This window comes from Heteronotia binoei, chromosome 3 (genome assembly GCF_032191835.1).
Source record: "Heteronotia binoei isolate CCM8104 ecotype False Entrance Well chromosome 3, APGP_CSIRO_Hbin_v1, whole genome shotgun sequence".
In the NCBI taxonomy this organism is placed as follows: domain Eukaryota; kingdom Metazoa; phylum Chordata; class Lepidosauria; order Squamata; family Gekkonidae; genus Heteronotia; species Heteronotia binoei.
The window spans coordinates 61,837,952-61,856,610 of record NC_083225.1 but is presented as its reverse complement, the minus strand read 5'-3'; the positions used below and the strand labels follow the sequence as shown (position 1 = coordinate 61,856,610).

Genomic DNA, 18,659 nt, shown 5'->3' with positions numbered 1-18,659 from the left:
TTATTACTTGTTAAAAGTTTTTTGCTTGTTGTAATTTTTTTGGTTCATGAGAGAAATATCTCTTTAGCAGTGCTTAGACAAATATGGTGTTTTGAATAATCATACAGGAAAAGTAGTGACTTTTTATTTGGAGTTTTTTGTTGCTTGATGTTTATATAATGTATGGAATACCCTTTTACAAGTTCAAGAATTATCCTTCCTTGAGACCTTTAAAAATAATAGCTAAAGTTTGTGGGGTTTTTTAAATGCATGTAAATACCTAAGATTTACTGAGATGTTTGCTTAACTTCAAGATGATTTTGTTTTATCTTTACACTGACAAACCGTAATCAGTATACATTTGACTTGCATCTGATCAGTAGGACTTCGTTCACTTGACTGAAAACACAATGAAGTTCAGATCAATGTGGTTTGTACTGTTTCACATATATGCACATCTCTGTGGTGTATATCTGTGGTGAACTATTCTGTATTCTTACAAATAATGTATGGGTGGAGTAGAAGACAAGTGATTTTATTAAAAGCTTGACATAAACCTGCCGCAGGGAAGCTTCTCTCTTTATTAAATTGACCTATTTTATGTTGGAGAACAGGATTTAGATATGCTTTAGATTATAAGAATTAAATCTTGTACTTGGTAGTGTTCTTTTTAAAAAGCTATTGTATAACTTCCTTCCCATATCTCTAGGAAAAATGAAGCAATGCTTTACATTGGGACAGATGTAGAGCCAGGAAACGTCCTATGAATGCAGACAGTAGTAAAGCAATTTGTTGCTGTGTTCTCAGCTGTCAAAGTGATCATTGCATCATTGGCAGTGTATTTTAATACATGAGATGCCTTTGGTAGTTGACTATTGGGTAGGATTTATATATTTTTCTGTACAGTCCTTCATTAAGCTGTATCTTTTTAACAAAAGAAAAACTATTTAAGTAGCCATATAATTTTCTGTTGCACTGTGATATAAATTGAATACTGAAACTGGCAGTCACCAAGCAAAATGGGATCCTTGAAACATCTTATCAATGTGTACAACTGTGTGCATAATTAAAATTCAGTCTTGTATCTCCAGGTGCATGTATTTATTATAAGTCTACATAATAATATACTACACAATGAAGTGGGGGGTTTTCTGACAGTTACTAACCAGCTTAAAGTGTGAGAAATGTTAACATCTTGTGAAGTAGCTTTGCATGCTTCAGAATCCATGGGTATAATCCTTTCCTCCCGGAGCTGTGATTTCTTGTCAGGGTTGCCAGTCTTCCAGTCCAGGAAGGGCTTTCCCCAATTTCTGGGGCCCCAATCCAGATGGCCATTGGGGAAGCTGCACCCCTGAACAGCCTCTTCTCATAGCGATGGTGCAATGACATCATCGAGAAGTGATGTCATCATGCTGGGCACATTGCATGTGGATGCTCTATCTTTTAGCCAAAACTCTATTGTTACCAAAATGCTAGAATGTCCATGTGTGATGTGTTCTGCATGATGATGTCACTTTCTGGTGATGTCATTGTGCCGTGCGTGCTGATGAATGCACACAGGAACATCCCAGAATGGATCTGGGAGCCCCCCTCCCCAAAGACAGGTAAGACCTGGTAACCCTAGTTCTTGTGTGCCACTGAACTGAACTGAAATGTTTTAGGGTGGAAAAGAGCCTTCAAGTTACAGCTGATTTATGGTGACCTCATCAGATTTTCAAGGCAAGAAACATTCAGAGATAGTTTGCCATTCCCTGTCTCTGTGTAACAAGCTTAGTCTTCCTTTGTGGTCTCCCATCCAAATACCAGCTGGTGTAACAAAAGATCCCAAATGCTGAAATATATTAATAATAATAATAATATAATAATAATAATAATAATAATAATAATAATAATTTTTAATTTATATCCCACCCTCCCCGCCAAAGCAGGCTGAGTTCAAAAATTTGAAAAGAAATGTAACCTCTACCTGTCTTTCTTCAGTGTTATATTGAAACCTTAAATAAATGTTAACTCCTTGTTTGTTTAATCCTGTGGGCTGATTGTCTTAGGGAATGAAACCTACACACAGGCTACCGTCTTTGTCCACAGATATTTAAGGGTATGAACAAATGGTGGTAGCAAATGAATGAAACAGAGTTTGAATCCCCAGCCTCAATAATTCTATGAAGTGTTTGAGTTAGGGCAGGGCTGACCCTGCCACTAGGCAAACTAGGTGATTGCCTAAGGCGCCGGGAGGCAGGGGGAGGCAAATTGCCCCCCCCCCAGCGTCGCAGGCAAGCACTTAGTTTGCCTTCCTTCCCCCCCCCCAATGCTGCTGCCACCGCAGCCACTATCCCCCTCTGGCCCATCACCCCCCGCGCCCTCTGACCAGTCACCAAGCTCTACTCGCTCTCCCTCCCTCGCTGTTCAACAAACTAAGGCCTGTCGGCTACTCACAACCTGTGCCTGCACATTTTGTTGAGTCAAAACACGTAGGCGCGGGCTGTGAGTAGCCGACAGGTCTTAGCTTGGCGAGCGGCGAGGGAGGGAGAGCAAGTAGAGCTCGGTGACTGGTCGGAGGACGTGGGGGGTGGTGGCAGCGGGCCAAAGGGGGATAGTGGCTGCCTGCGGCAGTGGCCACAGCAGCGACGGCAACGTGGGGGGGAAAGGAAGGCAAACTAAATGCTTGCCTGGAGCACTGGAGGGGGGGCAAATGGGAAAGGAATGGGGGGAGGGAGGAGGTGGGGGTGCTGTGCCATGGGGGGATGGAGGGCACCTGCCTGGGGCGCCAGGGACACACGGGCCAGCCCTGAGTGAGGGGCACATTAAAAGGTGCTAGGCTACCCTGTCTGCTGATGTTTCCGTGAAATGGTCATGGCTCTTCATAGATTTTAAAAGACATGTGACAGCCTTGCATACTTGTAACCCTGAACCTGTGGAGGGTGATAGGAACTCTATGTAAGTAAGAAAGGTACATCACAAGTACATTCTAAATACTTCTCTGAATTTTCAAAAGATGGAGGCAAGATAACCTTTAGGTGGTCTATAAGACCTAGATAGATTTCCATGCCTTCTATTTTCCTACAGCATAGCTTGGGTACTATTTCCATAAGATGTTCTAATTTCATGGAATGTTGATGAGAAGAAGAGTTAGGTGTATTTTCCCAAAATGCCTCTTTTCTTCTATTTTATTATTTTTGTAACAAAATGTATGATTAAATATTACCCACATTGGTATAAAGCTTTTTTTTATTTTTTTTAAAAAGACAACATAAAATAGAAAAAGCTAACAAATTGCTTAAAAATCTGTTGAAGACTTCCCAGTGCAAAGAACATTTATTAATTTTTTTTGTGTGTGAATGCATATAAAAGCATTCTGGCCACATTTAGAGGTCATGATAAATGTCTGGTGAGCTGTGATGGGCACTAACCCCCCCCCCCTTATTTTTATGTGTACGCACTGTCTCCTCTCTGTATGCAAAAAGCTTCCTGGTTTGTGGAGCCTTCAATTAACCTCTGTTAGCTGTGATGTAATATCCTAATTTGTTTCCTCCAAAGTATTCTAGGCTGGATTAAACCATGTGATTTTTGTGATACCTAGAAGTGGATCAGAATGTAATGTATACAAATCACCATTGATAAATGTTTAATCTTTGCTCAGCAATAACACAGTATAGATGAGATAAGCAGGAATAGATAACTAGAACTCCCAAGAGGCCTGGTCCTGTCCCAATAGTTGCCTCTGTTATCCCTTATGTTCCTTATTCCAAGGACTATCACTCCTCTGTGAACACAGTGTTATGCATCCAATTTTTTTTCCAAGCTGTAACACTGTCAAAGAAATCTTTTGCCTGGTCTTCTCACCTCTATAGTATGAAAAAAGAGAACTATGGCAGAGCTGCTTCTTATTATGCACAACTGCTCAGCTTCTTGCACAAACAGTCAGTAGATAGAAGTAAAAGGGAGCAGCTGAGATGTTTGTTTGCAAATATGGTTGCTATTAAAAACAGCAAGGTGTACAGGTCCAAGCTGTCCAAGAATGCAGAAAGTCTTGTGTTGTCAGGTTAATGCATTGATTTTCTATATTCATGTTGTAACTCCAAATTTCCTTCTCATTTGACACACTTTTTTTTTCATTTTTAGGAACAGGTACTTTTGGGCGGGTTCATCTGGTGAAAGAAAAATCAGCCAAATGTTACTTCGCATTGAAAGTAATGAGCATCCCAGATGTCATTCGACTAAAACAAGAACAGCATGTGCACAATGAAAAATCAGTCTTAAAAGAACTGAATCATCCATTTCTGATCAGACTGTAAGCCTTCCACCCCTTTCTGTTTTTGTGGAATACTTTTAAAGTTTTATATGAATAAATATAGAATTTTTTGTGTGGCTAATGTTACACATTCACTTTTTATGTAGAGAATACTTCTGGGGCCACTGTTAGAACTTGTTTCTTGATCTGTTTGTTTTTAAAACTACTGCAGAAAAACCCTTCATTCTAGGATCCAAAAATATATTTAGTTTAAGAGAACAGTTATGTCTCTTAGTCCATGCCCTCCCCCCCCCAAAAAAAATGAAAAATGGAGTTTATCTAGGCTTGCCAATCCCCAGATCCCAGCGGGGGTTCTCCCACTTTCCCAGGCTCCTTCCCTCCCCCAGTCAGCTGGCCGGCCTGGGGAAGCCCCACCCCCACAGCCACCATGTTTCTTTCCATCTCTGGAGGCAAGGCTTTCTCTTGGAATTGTATGTCTGTGTCTTTAAGGCTGAATGGGGGTGGGAGGGGAAATAGGCAGAAGAACATGACTGATTCCATTGCCTGTGAAAGCAGCTCAGACCCTCCATTAGTTGCACAAGCTTTTCAGAGGTTGTTTGCATAGGAAAGGCAAACTTGAACCTTTGGTTGTTCTGTGTTACTTTGAAGAAGTTGGAAGTTCAGCAAATCATGAGTAGAGATGCCAATCCCCTGGTAGTAGCAGGCCCTCTCCCACTTCAGAGTTGTCAGAAACGGGGGGATGTCTGCTGGGCACTTCATTATTCTCTATGGAGATCAATTCTATTGGGTATAATGGAGAATTGATCTGGGGGTATATGGGACTCTGGAGGGACTGTTTTTTTGAGATAGAGGCACCAAATTTTCAGCATAGCATCTGTTTACTCTCCTCAAAATGCTCTCCAAGTTTAAAAAAAACAGCTCCTCCAGACCAGGACAATAGAATTGGACTCATAGAATTGAACCAGGCAGTCCAATTCTATGAGCCCCAAAAGAAGGTGCCCTATCCTTCATTATTTCTAAAGTAGGGAAGGCATTTAAAAGGTGTGCGGTTCCTTTAAATGTGATGGCCAGAGTTCAATTGTGCTTGTCACAACTTTGCTTATGGCTCCACCCCAATGTCTCCTGGCTCCACCCCCAAAGTCCCCAGATATTTCTTGAATTGGACTTGGCAACGCTAAGTTTATCCGTGGTGTTGCTTCTGTGCCATATGAGCTGTAAACATATTTACTTGCTTATATGCTACGGTCTGGGCAGTCATATATTGTCCTGGTATTTCACTTGACATTGGTCTCAAGGGAGGTATCCAGGCTGAAATTCAACAGAGATCTTTCATATATTTGAATGAGAATTGCTATTTGCAGTGCTGCATAATTTGATCTTTTTTCTGGAAACCAAACAAAACATGGTTCCTTTTACTCCCCCTAAAGGGCAGAGCCAGCACTAAAGCAGACAAATTTTTCACATAGTAGCAAAAACCCAAAAATAAGTATTAAAACATTACTAATGGCATAATGGAAGAAAATATCACCCCTAAAATTACAGTAATTGCTGTAAATGAAGGTTTTCTATACTCTAATATCTCAAACTTGTCCTCTTAACATTTTAAAAATTGTTTTAGCTTGAAGTGATATAATTTAGCAAGAATGTCCCAGAGAAGCATAACTGAAATCCTTGAAATTCTTTTTCAATGCTGTTTGCTTAATTCTCATTGAAATCTACCATTTTGTTCTAATGTTATCAATATCTATAATTCTCAACATACAGTATGTCACAGAAGTGAGTACGCTCCCTCACATTTTGTAAATATTTAAGTGACAATACTGAAGAAATGACACTTGGCTACAATGTAAAGTAGAGAGTCTACAGCTTGAGTCTACAGCTTGTATAACAGTTTAAATGTGATGTCCCTTCAAAATTATGCAACACACAGCCATTAATGTCTAAACTGCTGGCAACAAAAGTGAGTACACCCCTACGTGATAATGTCCAAATGAGGCCCAAGTAGCCATTTTCCCTCCCTGGTGTCATGTGACTTGTTAGTGGTACAAGGTATCAGGTGTGAAGGGGGAGCAGGTTATCACTCTCACTCCCTCATACTGGTCACTGGAAGTTCCACATGGCACCTCATGGCAATGAACTCTCTGAAGATCTGAAAAAACTAATTGTTGCTCTACATAAAGATGGCCTAAGCTATAAGAAGATTGCCAAGCCCCTGAAACTGAGCTGCAGCATGGTGGCCAAGACCATACAGCGGTTTAATAGGAGAGGTTCCACTCAGAACAGGCCTTGCCACGGTCAACCAAAAAAGTTGAGTGCTCGTGCTCAGCATCATATTCAGAGGTTGGCTTTGGGAAATAGACGTATGAGTGCTGCCAGCATTTCTACAGAGGTTGAAGGGGTGGGCAGTCAGTCTGTCAGTGCTCAGACCAGATGCCACACGCTGCATCAAATCAGTCTTCAGGGCTATCGTCCCAGAAGGAAGCCTCGTCTAAAGATGATGCAAAAGAAAGCCTGCAAACAGTTGGCTGAAGACAAGCAGACTAAGGACATGGATTTCTGGAACCATGTTCTGTGGTCCGATGAGACCAAGATAAACTTATTTGGTTCAGATAGTGTCAAGTGTGTGTGGCAGCAACCAGGTGAGGAGTACAAAGACAAGTGTGTCTTCCCTACAGTCAAGCATGGTGGTGGGAATGTCATGGTCTGGGGCTGCATGAGTGCTGCTGGCACTGGGGAGCTACAGTTCATTGAGGGAACCATGAATGCCAACATGTACTGTGACATACTGAAGCAGAGCATGATCCCCTCCCTTCGGAGACTGGGCCGCAGGGCAGTATTCCAACATGATAACGACCCCAAATACACCTCCAAAACGACCACTGCCTTGCTAAAGAAGCTGAGGGTAAAAGTGATGGACTGGCCAAGCATGTCTCTAGACCTCAACCCTATTGAGCATCTGTGGGGCATCCTGAAATGGAAGGTGGAGGTGTGCAAGGTCTCTAACATCCATCAGCTATGTGATGTCATCATGGAGGAGTGGAAGAGGACTCCAGTGGCAATCTGTGAAGCTCTGCTGAACTCTATGCCCAAGAGGGTTAAGGCAGTGCTGGAAAATAATGGGGGCCACACAAAATATTGACACTTTGGGCCCCATTTGAACATTATCACTTAGGGGTGTACTCACTTTTGTTGCCAGCTGTTTAGACATTAATGGCTGGGTGTTGCGTAATTTTGAGGAGACAACACATTTACACTGTTATACAAGCTGTAGACTCACTACTTCACATTGTAGCCAAGTGTCATTTCTTCAGTGTTTGTAAATATTTACAAAATGTGAGGGGGTATACTCACTTCTGTGACATACTGTAGCAAAATCTGTGGATACTTAAATCCAGAGACCGGAGTCATGGACAGACAAGAAAAATATCAAAGCTACACAAAAAGAGAGAGAGAAAGAAATAGAAAATGGGGGACTTAAACCCACCGAAATAATATAAGCAGCATCTTTAGCTTTAAGAAACTAATGCCCCGAGTTGCCATTGCTAGGCAACCACAATAATATTTCAGATTGTGGTTTCAGTTAGTGGAGCGCAGGTGGGGGCAAGGCCCTTTCTAGGGCTATTTTGGCCTTTGAGGAGAAAACTCCTTTGGGCAAGGCCCAGCAGCAATCACCAGGCAACTTGCTACTGTGTAATTTCCATAATTTATCTAGGCCAATTTACTGTTTTTTATCAGCTCATCAGCAGTTTAGTGTTGGCTCAAAAGCCAGTGTCGTGTTGTGGTTAGAGTGCTGGCCTAGGATCAGAAGACTCAGGTTCAAAGCCCCTACTCTGCTATGAAAGCTTACTGCGTGAGGGTGGGCCAGTCACAAGCTCTGAGTTGAACTTGCCTCACAGTTGAACTTGTGAAGATAAAATGGAAGATAATGATGTAAGCTGCTTTTGGCTTACATTGTGAAGAAAAATGGGATATAAATGAAGTAAACATATAATAACTGATAATAAGTATAACTGAAGATGGGAGGGGCATTTTAAGAGTGGGTGGGAAGGAAGGAAGGAAGGAAGGAAGGAAGGAAGGAAGGAAGCAGGGAAAGATAAAGTTTGCAGGTGACCCTTGCAAGTCCTTGAGGGTTCTACGCCATGCTTGCTGGGCGTAGTGTCCTTCCACACAGCTAGGCCCAAGTTTTCACAGGTAGGGGTTGCCAGGGGGAGGGAAGCAGGGAAGGCTGAAGAATGGGCAGATAAAGGTATGTTGCCTGGTGGGTAGAAAGAAGGAAGGAAGCAGGAAAGGGAGCTTTCAGAGAATGGGATGCAGAAATAGTGGGAGCAAGAAAATGAGTTGACCCCCCCTGTAAGAAGTCGTATTTATTCATCTCCACTATTGTTGTGAATGTATCATCACTTTGTATTTTGTGGAAAAATGAGAGGCACTCTTTGGTAAGAATGAAAAATCTTAATTTGAGATTGTGTATCTTTGTTTTGTGTGTTGAACAGAGCAGTCTTTTATGTGAGTGTTCATAAAGAGAAAGATTTATGATTTTTTTCACCCTAGAGAAAATACAGTAGCATCAGACATCTATAATATTTACTGTAATACTTGCTGGTGAGTACATTGAAGAGGATCCAGCCACTCCGCTGTGCTCAGCAGAGTTTGAAGCCTTTCTCTGTCATAAGAATCCTTCCTGCAACAGAAGTGTTCATTACTTTTTAATGGCCATTTAAATCTATTCCTGAGATTGAAACGATATGAAAATTTGTTCCTATATGTGCTTTACTGTTGCTATGAGTTTCTTTGTGGTGGAGTAATGCACACCACCAGAAATGTGAAATACTGGCAAGTTAAAATAGAATGGGTGTGTGCAGATTGTATCCAGATATGGTGAAATCACAAGGGTGATTTCAAAATAATATGATTGCATCTTGATATGGTGAATGGGGAAGTAGTGGGCAAGAAAAAAAAAAGGCATATTTTTAAAAATTCTATCTGATTTTAAAAACTGTCTTTTCCCTAATTAATGTGAGGGCAAAGTTAGTAAAACAAATTTATATGCTGTAAATAAGAAGTAGTCCATTAATCTTGTGGCTGGTTTTTTCATATCAACTTACTTTTAGAATTAAAGGGTTAAATTGTTCTTCAAAGGTATGGTTCTTCAAAACAGAAAGTAGATACAGGCTGCAAATCACACATGCTAAATAATGCAGTTTCAGTCCACTTTCAATGCAGTTCTAAACTGGCTTTTGCCAGTTTACACAAGTAAAATCCAGTTGGAAAATGCATTGAAAGTGGATTGAAACTGCATTATTTAGCATGTGTGATCACAACCACAGAGTGATTTCCCACTAGGACTTTAACCCAGGTATTCTTATGGTTTGACTCTCAGCCATTTACCTCACATTTATCCTTGGTTATTTCTTGTTTTCTATGCTACATTTGTCACAGTTCAAACTGCTTGCCTGTCCCATGTTCTCACTTCTATATGGCAGGCTCCTAACCTATGTTTGACGCTTGTTATCAAGAAATACCGGACTGCAAGATACTCACTAGTAGGTACAGACAAGCTTTTAAAAAAATAACAGCAGCCATTGCTGGCTTCAGTTCAGATTGTGACCATGTCACTGGGTTTGAAGTCACTTCTGTGCTGTTTTCTTAATGTATGTTGCCTCCAGTGTTTTATTAGCTTTGAGAAGTAAGCATGCAGGACATAGGTTTAAACCCCCTTCTCTCCCAGACCTATAAAACTGGAGTTAGATGGCATCCTAAATGCTAACATAGTTTATTTCAATATAAATGTTTATGAGTCCAACCTCACTTCTTCATATGCACAGGAGTGTTTAATCTTACAGAGACCTTTATAACCCAGATCAATGGGGGAGAGGGGGTTTTGCAGAGAGAAACATGTTGTAAATCCTGTTGTTTATCATTCAAGATAAGAGACTCTGTTTAAGGTGTTGTGGTTGTGACACAATAAGAGAGGTCAGAAGATCTAGCCTCTTGGGATAAAGAGCTAATCAGAATCCATTGTGGGTAATAACCATTCCTAACTATGAAAGAAGGGCAAGCATACGCAAGGTTAAAACAATTAACTAAGATCATTAAAGGATGGTGTGCTGTGAACCAACGCTAAATCCTCTAAAGCAGGGGTGGCCAACGGTAGCTCTCTGGATGTTTTTTGCCTACAACTCCCATCAGCCCCAGCCAGCATGGCCAATGGCTGGGGCTGATGGGAGTTGTAGGCAAAAAACATCTGGAGAGCTACCATTGGCCACCCCTGCTCTAAAGGATTAAAATGGGCTATGTTCCATATCTAAATTGGGGGATGCCTTCAATGTTTTTAACTTTAAAAAAACCACAGGCTTGTAAGGCTATGTCATGGATCTCCTTGCAACTTATTTAGCTTAACCCTTGTTTTATGAGTTGAAAGGCTATCTATTTGAGTGGTATCTAGAGCAGTGATAGTCAGTGGCTTGGGAGTCACATGTGACTCTTTGACATGCTACCTGTAGCTCTTCTGAGCACCATCTCCCAATGAGGCACCTCGCTGTGATTCAGGCAACACTCTCATCTAGTTAGGACTGTGATTGGCTGCTGGTTCAGACCTTGAAAAAAGCGCCTCTGGAGGAACAGAAGAGTTGTAAGTCTCCCTGATGTACAGGTCTCATGTCAGGAAAGGAAGTAAAAGTGGCTCTTTTGGCTGATTGTAGTTGTGTATGTCTATCTCAGCAACCCTGTGAAGTGAGTATCACTGATGCAGAGTCAAAAGTAGGTTTTAAAGAAAGATGTTTCCCATTCAGAAAACTGAGAGAATGTCTTTATACTTTATTGAAGATTCTGTTTAACACTGTGCTTCATTTTCCTGTTGTCAGTGCAGGTTTTAAACCACAAAACACTTCTTAGACAGTTAGATCCACGCTACATAATTATTGGGTAGGATAACTTCTTCAGGAAGTGCTGTTATAATATAGTGCAAATGAATATTTACTCACATTTTCTTTATAGAATTTCAGATTTATCAAAAGTAAATAACCTCAGATGATCTGCAATGATAGGGATAGACATTGCCCCCAGGATGTGAAGAGATTGTTCTCTTCCATGAAGAACGTGCTAACATTGTCACAGTAGAACAATCAAATCTGTAAAGACAACAAATAGCATTTGACTTGCTATAATGTACAGTCCAGATATTTAATGTTGTTTGGGCATTATAGGTCTTGCAGTACTGCAAAATTTTTACTAGAGCAATCGCATCCAACATCCTGAAATTTCATGAAACTGGAATTCTACAGGGACAGTATCCCATTTCCCAGACAGCAGTCCTTGACACATCAAAGAACACTCAGAAAACAGCATACTGGAAATATTTAGAGGTGGGAGTGTGTATTAAGCTTGACTTACTTTGCTGTTTATCAGTCAGGGAGCTACATCAGTCTTCCCACTGGACTATGCCCTACTCAGCGGCCATGTGTACTGGTTTGCTCATCTTTCTGCTTTTCTCTGGATTTTCATCTGAATTGCCAAGCTTTGCAGGCCCAGACGACTGGTCCATTTTTCTTCTACCTGATATCTGCCATGACTTGCCTAGTTCACCAAGTTGTGGTACATGGGTGTTTGCCATGATTCTCCTGCTCCATTTGCTTTGGTTGTCTAGAATTCCTCTTTGCTTTCCAGCTGTGATTTTTCTGTCTGACCTTCAACCAACTAATGAACAAACCTTGGTGTAGTTCTCTGTTCATCATAAGTTCATCAAGCTTTGCAGGCCCAGACGACTGGTCCATTTTTCTTCTACCTGATATCTGCCATGACTAGCCTAGTTCACCAAGTTGTGGTACATGGGTGTTTGCCATGATTCTCATGCTCCATTTGCTTTGGTTGTCTAGAATTCCTCTTTGCTTTCCAGCTGTGATATTTCTATCTGACCTTCAACCAACTAATGAACAAACCTTGGTGTAGTTCTCTGTTCATCATAAGTAAAAAATTATTCTGAGTGACAGGCGTATGAACAGAAAATATGCTACCTATTCAGTTTGAGTACTGCAAATTTTGCCATATGTTGATTTCAGATTTGTAAATAAATGCTACCATCTTTTATGATTTGCTAATCAACTGTTTTGTTTATCTTTTATTACAGATTTTGGACTCACCATGATGAACGCTTTCTATATATGTTGATGGAATATGTACCTGGGGGAGAACTGTTTAGTTATCTGCGCAACATGGGACGCTTCAATAACAGCACTGGACTGTTTTATTCTGCAGAGATTATTTGTGCAATAGAATATATCCACTCAAAAGAAATTGTTTACAGAGACTTAAAGCCTGAAAATATTTTATTAGACAAAGAGGGGCATATCAAGCTGACAGACTTTGGATTTGCTAAAAAACTGGTTGATAGGTAAGATACAGGCATTTACTTTTGGTGGGAAAGAAAGTGGGGTGAAGGACATAATGTGAAATTGTATTGAGCTGGTGGTGGTAATTCTGAAATTGGTTCTGACTCAGTTTGGGGTAGTGGAGAGCCAGTTTGGTGTAGTGGTTAAGAGAATGGATTCTAATCTAGAGAACTGGGTTTGATTCCCCACTCCTCCATATGCAGCTGCTGGGTGACCTTGGGCAAGCCACAGTTCTCACAGAGCTGTTCTCTCAAGAGCATTGTCAAAGAGCTCTCTCAGCTCCACCACCTCACAGGGCATCTGTTGTAGGGAGAGGAAGTACAGGAGATTGTAAACCGCTCTGAGTGAAGGGCAGGGTATAAATCCAATTTCTTCTCTTCCTCCTCTTCCTTCCTCCCTGCTTTTACTAGCTGGTTATAGTTATACTTCTTGTAAACTCTTGAAGATGTACTAAAAGGACTTTGAAAGATACTGAGCTAAAATATGAAAACTTTTTGAAAGAAGACCATTCTTTATAGAGTAGAACATATTGTCTATTACTTCTGCCACCTTCTGCAGTTATACTGAAGGATATTGCTATAAACTAGCATATTTTCTTTACCTTGAAAAAAGCTATAATTGCCTGAAATGCATATGTGTTACAGAATTAGCATATACTGTAGACTTCTTAGCATGACCCAGTGATGATGGCATGATAACTTCAAAGTTGTGTGCTTGTGAAAAGCACTCATTTTTACAAAATGATTATTTTTGTGTGTTTGCACATGTGCATTCATATGTGTACTGTGTAGATTGAATGTCTATAAATCTATCTTGTAAGAAAGGTTCTCTATAAATGTGCATTTGTCCACAGTGTGCTTGTCAGCTCACCACTGGTGAATGTGTATGTGTGTTTTAATTCTGGCCAAAGCCTTCTTTGAAGCTGTCCCTGACCCCACACTGCCTTCAGAGAGATTTGGAAACCAGCGAGATATACTGCCGATTTCTGAGCCTCCCAAACTCTAGTCCAACTATTTAGTTAGTTATTTAGAAAATCTGTATTCTCTTTTTCCAGAGACCTTTTTGGGGATGCTTACAAAGTATAAGCAATACATTAAAATCAGTACCTGTTTTACAGGGAAGATAGTTCAGACTTAGTAGTTATGATCATCCCACGGAGAGAGGCAGACTGCTGGCAATCACAATTTTGGACTATCAGGACTATCATGATATTCAGAGGTACCTTCTACAAAATTATGACAAAAGGATGAAATCAGCTTTGTGTTTACCTTCAGTGAATATAGCATAGACTTTGTATTTGTTGTGCAAATAGTCCATATCTTCAAAAATGTGAATTTCAAAAACTGATGATAATATCTTGTATGCCATACCAATAAGGCATAAAATCTTCATTATATGTGGGGAGTGTGTGTGTTTTGCTGTCAAGTCACAGAAGATTTATGATGAACCCATAGGATTTTCAAGGCAAGAGATGAAAAAAAAAGTTTTCATTACCTGCCTCTGCAACCCTAGATTTCCTTAGTGGTCTCCCATCCAAGTACTAGCCAGGGCTGACACTGCTTAGCTTCTGAGATCCGATGAGATTTGGGTAGTCAACTTCTCCTGTAAAGTGATTGTGCTGTTATTAAACAAGCTTTGTTTGCAAGTTCAAATGAATAACACTGGCCTAGCAGTTATATATGAAGGCTGTGGATGTGATACAACTGACGTTTGTCTAGAGGGAATTGCCAAAGAAATTTTTCAATGTGGCTGCCATCTACAGAGTTTAACACGTAATAAGATTTCTCTACAGGGTTTAACACTTGGTAAGAGTTAAATCAGAACAAGACATTTCACACATGCCTCCAACTCAGAATTCTTAAGAATGGTATGAGACTATGAGATTATGAGACTAATTACAGAAATACTGTTTATTAAACTGACTTTCTACAATGCAATTTTACAGCTTGATAAACTTGGAGATTTGTTTCAGTACAAGGGAGTGTAGAGAAATAGCAAGTCCACATTTCAGTACAGTGCCACAAAAAGAACCAATTGACATCTAATATATAAACATAAAAGTACATGTTTATAGGGTTAAGGCCTCTGGATTATTTGTCTGAATGTATTGAACATATGAAGCTGCCTTATACTGAATCAGACTCTCGGTCCATCAAAGTCAGTATTGTCTACTCAGACTGGCAGCGGCTCTCCAGGGTCTCAAGCTGAGGTTTTTCACACCTATTTGCCTGGACCCTTTTAGTTGGAGATGCCGGGGATCGAACCTGGGACCTTCTGCTTACCAAGCAGATGCTCTACCACTGAGCCACCGCCCCTCCCCTTTATGGAATATCTGTCCTTTATGGAATATCTGTTTGAGCAGGGCTATTGACATCATAGCGTTTGGCCATACTCCCTCTCTTTTGAGAGCCAGTTTGGTGTAGTGGTTAAGTGTGCGGACTCTTATCTGGGAGAACCAAATTTGATCCCCACTCCTCCACTTGCACCTGCTGGAATGGCCTTGGGTTAGCCATAGCCCTGGCAGAGGTTGTCCTTGAAAGGGCAGCTTATGTGAGAGCCCTCTCAGCCTCACCCACCTCACAGGGTGTCTATTGTGGGGGGAGAAGACTAGGAGATTGTAAGCCGCTCTGAGTCTCTGATTCAGGGAGAAGGGCGGAGTATAAAGCTGCAATTCTTCTTTTTTGTCACTACAGGTTTCTCTGTTTTCCATGAGAGTTGAAGGGAATGAAACAGGACAGTGGATGACTAGAGAGCAGTTGGTGCTTGACTCATGCTGAGAAGGACAGATTGTGGCAATGAGAGAATTTTTAAAGGCTATAAATGCCACAGTATTGACAGTAACTGAAATGTCTTTTGTGCCTGCTGCTGCTATGTCTGCAAAATGCCATGCAGCAGAGCTATTGCAATTTATGGTGGTCTGGCAAATTTGGGCTGTTTTACTTGTTCTGTCATCTATCAATATGATATTTAACCTTGAAAAAATATCAATGTGATATTTAACCTTGCTTTGCAGACGAAATTTATATTTGGTTGTTTTGGAGCTTCTTGTTGAAATTTCTGGATATAACATCAAAAGAGGGTTCACAAGTCAGCCTTCTCAGTGGAACTGTCACACACCTTCCTTGTCCTTCCTTGTTTGTTTGGCCAATAGTGTCATTACCTCTTTTGACTGGGAAAAGTTGGAAGTTCCTTGGCTGTGTGCATGAGATACAGCCTCCTGAGATGTAAATAGTGATGTGGAAGAGGCACTGGCAATACTAATTTGGGACAGTTTTCTTGTGAAGCAGGACTTGCCAATGTTAACCCTCCTCCATTTTGTATTGTCTGCCTTCATCCATAGGTTCAGATGGATTTGATTTGAATACATTTCTATTAGTGTCACCCTTTCAGTTAGTAGTTGTTTCTTTCCCAGGATAAAGAAATAGAGATTGGGGGGAGGGCGCGTGTTTTGTAAACTTTTTGGTTGAAAGCTGGGTGTAAAATAAATAAGCCCATACCCATTTAGGTTGCTTAATTTGAGGTAGGAGAATATTGTTTGTACTGGGTAGGGAAATCCAATGGATGCTTTTTTAAAAAAGAATGCCTGGTAGCCTCCATTATGCAACAGTCTGATCATGCTTTTTATTTAAAAAAAACCTATTCTGGTCAATAGTTTTCCAATCATCCTTTTCACCTTTCTCTTTTGGGATAAAAAATGTTCTATGAAGTGTTGCTGTATGACTTCAAGCATGCCTTCATATAATGAGGCGTGTGGATGCTGATTATGCACAAATATATATCTAATTTTCATGTGATTCATGCCTTTAAGACTTGATGCTTTCCAGTGTCTGGCCATGATAGTAGGCAGAGTATTAGTGAGCTGACTGAATCTGCACAAGCGTGAGACAATACTGATTGGCTAGAATGGGATTTATTATCACCTGATGAAGATAGGTAATGAAGAGGACTGTGCCAGCATTCATGTCGCTGTAGTATGTGTGGCTGAAGCATTGGTACTGAATATGTGCCCTGAGCCAGACCCTGGAAGGAGGAGAATTTGCTTATGTGACTCTCAAGGGAAAGGAAATCCTGTAGAATCCTGAATATGGGACATAATAAATCCCTTAATGAAAACCTAACAGAGCAGAGCTACAGCAACCTTGAATGCCCAGAGATGAGACCTTTTCCAAACAATGGGAACAAGCTGGTACCTACATGGTGCTGCTTATGCTACCGTTAGGGCTCCTGCTGCCTTAAAGCTGGGCTAGTCCAGGGATAGAACTTTAGCAGATGTTTAACTGCTTTCAGATCTTACTGTGAACACAGGAAAAATCCTGCGTTTGAGAGGGATGACTTCTGACAATTACAATGCAGTGAGGTTGCTGGGACAGAATAGTTTATTGCTGAGCTAAGAAAAAAAGACCAGCATTGCAAGTTTGGCCCATCTCTGTACTTTTTGCTAAAGGACAAGTTTGTTTTTAGCATAACTGATAGAAAGCTTAAGGTAAAAGTATTTAGAAAAACCTGCACTCACCCTTGAACAGGCTAGGGATATTTATGGAATGTAAGTTCTTACAGTGCTCAGGCTAGAACTACTTCTACAGAAGCAACACTGCATGCAATTTAACAAACAAAAAACTACTCCAGCATAGGGAAGACAAAACTCCCAATGTAATTTCCAATGCAAGCAGCTGTCCTGGCAAGCGCAAACAAAATTTGCAATAAATGTGAAACTGCATAAAAACCCCAGACAATGTCCAGCCTATGGAGCAATTTGTTTAAAATGTTCCAGGTAAAAATCATTGTGTAAAAGCATGCAGGCTGCAGAAAAACAATTTAAACTAGAAAAGGCATGAACGTATTTATGGGTTCTCTGTCCAATCAAGAGCTTTCCTAGACCATTTTCACAAACACACCACCACTACCAATGCCACCCAAGTTTAGACAGAGTAGATTTGTGGTCTCTCTGTCATGCTTCTGTCATTACTCTTTTTACAGAAGTAAACTGAACGTGGGTTTGATGACCATGAGCAGCATTTTGTTCTAGGCAAAATGGACTGACATGGCAACAAAACTAAGAGCAAAACAAGGTGACAAACTTGCTCTGCCATTACATAGCAACCATAATAGCTAAATGTGATCATCAGCACATATTTTTGAAAGAACATTTGTCCTTCTTCAAAGCCATACAGTTGTAGCCATGTGAACAACTCTCAGTAGTGCTTGCATGAAATTCCCCCATGTATTCAGTAGCACTGCTGCTGGGTAATCACCTTCTGATTAATTTGGCTTCAGTTCTGTATTTTCTCGGGGATTTACTCAAGCAGAGAAATTTTGAGTGGTAGAACACATCATTCTGTAGTGCCATAGTATTTTTCCTTTTACCTGCTTATCATTGGTTAGCACACACAAGGGTTCTGAATTCTTGGGTGTCTCTGCCTTGAAATTGTTAAGTTGGGTCCAGCAGGCTTTCTCATTTATTCTTACCTAATTACCCTCCTTACTACAGACAGCTTCCAAAAATGCCTTCAGTCCATGCTGCTCCCATGATCTCCAGCATAGACTTTTTGGTGGTTAAAAGGGAAATCCCCTGTTGTCTATAGGAGATGCTAGTTGGATCCAATCCAGCATTTTAAGCAAGGGAAACTGTTCTGTTCTGATTGCTTTTAAGTGCATGGAATGTTCTTTTTGCTTCATATTATGTTTTTAATACCCAAGAAGGTTTCATAAATCATTTTTTGTTTTAGGATAAATATTATCCCAGTTCTATGGCCAGATTTAGCATGTAATTTCTCCATGTCATTGCTGTAATCAGTAGACCAGGCCTTCATGGAATAGATTTAAACATAATAATGATAACACTAGTTTGTTTATTAAAAAAAAACAGATACAATGCACAGAAACATTAATGTACTAAAAGTCTTCTGTCTCACATGTTGATGGGAATGGGGTGATGTCAGGTTGACTAGTGCAGGAGTTTACAAAGCTGATATAATGGTTTTTAAAAAAGATTTAATATTATCCATAATTGCTGCTAGATGGTGCTAGAGTGCATTGTTTGG

General features: G+C 40.5%; 1 protein-coding gene across 1 annotated transcript in view; it reads left to right on the top strand.

Moving 5' to 3' along the window:
* Positions 1–18,659, top strand: part of PRKX (protein kinase cAMP-dependent X-linked catalytic subunit) — a 78,049-nt gene that overhangs the window by 38,527 nt on the left and 20,863 nt on the right. The window contains exons 2-3 of the mRNA XM_060233921.1: positions 4,102–4,270; positions 12,357–12,620. Of these exons, the coding sequence (XP_060089904.1) occupies positions 4,102–4,270; positions 12,357–12,620 (433 nt within the window). The remainder of the gene's footprint in view (positions 1–4,101; positions 4,271–12,356; positions 12,621–18,659) is intronic.